The sequence below is a fragment of the Orycteropus afer genome, unplaced genomic scaffold (assembly GCF_000298275.1).
Source record: "Orycteropus afer afer isolate SDZICR_OR568_19922 unplaced genomic scaffold, OryAfe1.0 scaffold00098, whole genome shotgun sequence".
In the NCBI taxonomy this organism is placed as follows: Eukaryota; Metazoa; Chordata; class Mammalia; order Tubulidentata; family Orycteropodidae; genus Orycteropus; species Orycteropus afer.
This window is the reverse complement of record NW_006921685.1, coordinates 9,862,821-9,866,526: the sequence shown is the minus strand read 5'-3', so window position 1 is coordinate 9,866,526 and position 3,706 is coordinate 9,862,821. Positions and strand designations below refer to the sequence as shown.

The following is a 3,706-nucleotide window of genomic DNA, read 5'->3' as shown; positions in this document are numbered from 1 at the left end:
GCCACTATGCTACCAGAGCTCCTACAAAACATGGAAGATCATATAAATTCATTTTGAATGAGTAGATAAGATTCTTTTATGAAGACTATAAATATGCACAGTTGAGGTACTTAGAGAAGACACCTATGTCTTGAGAAGAGAGAAGAGCGTTAGGTTGGTTTGAAAAAAAATGAGCTAGGCATCCTATGGGACTTAGTTCCAAATTTCATATTATCCAGTTACTAACAGTGTGGTTAACTAGTATGAGACTTAGTTTTCTTCATTGTTGTTATTGTTATGTGCTGTTGAATCGGACTTGACGCATAGGGACCCCTCCTTGGGTTTCCGAGGCAGTATCACTACAGAAGTAGATTGCCCAACCTTCCCTCCGAGGAGTGGCTGGTGGGCTTGAACTGTCAGCCTTCTGATTAGCACTCAAGTGCCTTAGGCACTACGTTTACCCTGAGTACTTACTGAAGTTAAATGATGTTTTAGTTATCTAAGACTGCTATAAGAGAAATACCACATGTGGGTGGCTTTAACAAACAGAGATTTATTTTCTTGCAGTGCAGGAAGCTAGATGTCTGAATTAAGGGTGCTGGGTCCAAAGGAAGCTTTTTTCTCCCTGTCTGCTCTGGAGGAATATTCTTGCCTCTTCTGAGCTTCCTCTCCTGGGCAGTCTTCATATAGCTTGGCATCTCTCTGCCCCTGTCTCTGCTTCTCTTGCTTGCTTGTTTATCTTGCTTATATATCTATTCTATATCTCAAAAGAGACTGACTTAAAATATACCCTACACTAATCTTGTCTAATTAATATGACAAAGATAAAACATTCCCAGTGGTATTATAATCATGATCATGGAGGTTATGATATACAAAACATATATTTTGGGGACCCAATTCAATACATAACAAATCATGTAGTGTTTATAAGGACCAAAAAGAAAAAAAATGAAACTCACTACTGTGGAGTCGAATCCAACTCATAGCAACCCCTCCATGGGTTTCCGAGGTGGATTCTTTCTACTCATAGTGACCCTTCCTTGGGTTTCTGAGGCAGTATCTCTATAGAAGTAGATTGCCCAGTCTTCCTTCCGAAGAGTGGCTGGTGGGTTTGAACTGCCAGCCTTTTGTTTAGCAGTCAAATGCCTTAGGCACTACACCATCAGACCTCCCTTATAAGGACCACAAAGTGTATATTTATCTTATCCCAAAGCTGGATCCAGGACCTAGCACTGACCAGTTGCCATCACATCAGCTTTGACTCATAGCAACCCCATGTGTGTCAGAGTAGGACTAAGCTCCATATGATTTTCAATGGCTGACTTTTTGGAAAAGATCACCAAGCCTTTGAAGTGGCTGTGGGTGGACTTGTACTGCCAACCTTTTTATTAGCTGCCTAGCATGTTAACCATTTGCACTACCCTGCCTACCACCTACTAAACCTACTGCCTTCGAGTTGATTCTGAGTCAGAGGGATCTTTTAGGACAGAGTAGAATTGTCCCATGGAGTTTCTGAGGCTATAAATCTGTACAGAAGCAAACTGCCTCATCTAAGAACTGGTCGGTTGGATCCACTAAACTTTTGGTTAGCAACCAAATGCCTTCCCACAATGCCACCAGAGTTCCTTAGCACTTACTAAGGCCTTAATAAATGCCAGTCTTTCTTTTCCTTTTCTATATTTCTCCCAAACAACATCTTCCTGTACCCTTGGAGTCTTTGACTATGGTCATGGAAACCACTGATTTAGAGCTGAAGGGTGATCACTCCCAAGTTTGGCAAGTGTACAATGAAGTAATGAGCAAAACTGCTCCCTGATCTCTCACTGAGAGATCACTCAGGGTGGGATATTCCCATCATTCCAAGTTGGAAGTCTGAACATATTTTCCAACAGAATTATGCCTGATATGTACTTTCTAAAGTGCTGATGGCACAATATACTGTTGTTAATGTTCTTTGGGAGCTCTGGTAGCATAGTGGCTAAGGCACTTGACTGCTAACCAGAAGGCTGGCGGTTCAAACCCACCAGCCACTCCTTGGAAGGAAGGTTGGGCAATCCTACTTCCGTATTGATACTGCCTCAGAAACCCAAGGAGGGGTCGCTATGAGTCGGGGCCGACTCGACGGCAAATAACAACAACAACAACAACAACATTCTATGGCTAACAGCACTCTAATAATTAACTCTAAACATACTCTATTAATTATATCCCCCTCAGTAAAAAACATTGCCAGTTTATACCCAAACATAAAAGAGAATTTTTATTAAATGATTTATCATAACCCCCTGGACATACAATAGGAAAAAATTAACATTTGAAAGCGAATTTTGTATTAGCAGATCTGACTAGACTTAAAAAAAGAAATCAGGGTTTGGTGTTTGCTTATTCTCTAATATATAACGTATTTTACACATAATAGGTTTCTTTATGAATACTCAAGGAGACACCAAGATCTGTCTATACCAGAGCTTTTACGGATTGGTGAAAATTATGAGAATCTCCTGGCAGATTGCTGCAAGACAGAAAACCCTCCAGATTGTTACAGACACGCGGTAGGTTTTGTTACTGCAAGTTCAGAGAGTTTAAAACAACAGAAGAAAACCAAATTTTAAAAATGATATCAAAGTTGCAGTCTAGGTGTTTTATTGTTGTTTTTAGGTGCTGTGGAGTTGGTTCTAACTCACAGCGGATCTATGTACAACAGAAGGAAACGCCGGCCAGTCTTGCGTCAGCCTCATAGTCATTGCTATGCTTCAGACTATTGTTGCAGTCACTATGTCAATTCATCTCATTGAAGGTCTTCCTCTTTTTCACTGCCTCTCTACTTTACCAAGCATGGCGTCATTCTCCAGGGACAGGTCCCTCCTGATAACATACCCAAACTTCGTGAGATGAAGTCTCGTCATCTTCGCTTCTAAGGCTGTACTTCTTCCAAGACAGATTTGTTCATTCTTCTGGCAGTCCATGTCTATTCACTGTTTTTCTCCAACACCATAATGCAAATGCATCAATTCTTTGGTCTTCCTTATTCATTGTCCAGCTTTCACATGAGAATGAGACGTTTGAAAATACCATGGCTTCAATCAGGCACACCTTAGTCCTCAAGTGACATGTTTGATTTTTATCACTTTAAAGAGGTCTTTTACAGCAGATTTGTCATTTGATTTCTTGACTGCTGCATTCATGGGTGTTAATTGTGGATGCAAGTAAAATGAAATCTTTGACAACTTCACCATTTTCTGTGTTTATCATGATGTTGCTTATTGGTCCAATTGTGAGGATTTTTGTTTTCTTTGAGTGTTAATCCATACTGAAAGCTATAGTGTTTGCTCTTCATCTGTAAGTGCTTCAAGTCTTCTTCACTTTCAACAAGCAAGATTGTGTCATCTGCATATAGAAGATGGTTAATGAGTCTTCCTCCAATCGTGATGCTGCATTCTTCTTCATACAGTTTCTTGTATTATTTGCTCAGCATATAGATTGAATAAGTAAGGTGAAAGGATACAACCCTGACATATACTTTTCTTGATTTTAAAAGGGCATACAATATCCTCTTGTTCTGTTCTAATGGCTGCCTCTCGGTCTGCATACATGTTCCTCAGGAGCACAAGTAAGGGATTTGGAATTCTCATTCTTAGCAATGTTTTCCATAATTTGTTATAATTGACCCAGTCAAATGTCTTTGCATAGTCAATAAAACACAGGTAAACATCTTTCTGGTGTT

At 39.9% G+C, this 3,706-nt stretch overlaps 1 protein-coding gene across 1 annotated transcript in view; it reads left to right on the top strand.

The window, feature by feature from the left end:
- Nucleotides 1-3,706, top strand: part of LOC103198651 (afamin-like) — a 78,376-nt gene that overhangs the window by 21,752 nt on the left and 52,918 nt on the right. The window contains exon 9 of the mRNA XM_007942821.1: nt 2,402-2,534. Within this exon, the coding sequence (XP_007941012.1) occupies nt 2,402-2,534 (133 nt within the window). The remainder of the gene's footprint in view (nt 1-2,401; nt 2,535-3,706) is intronic.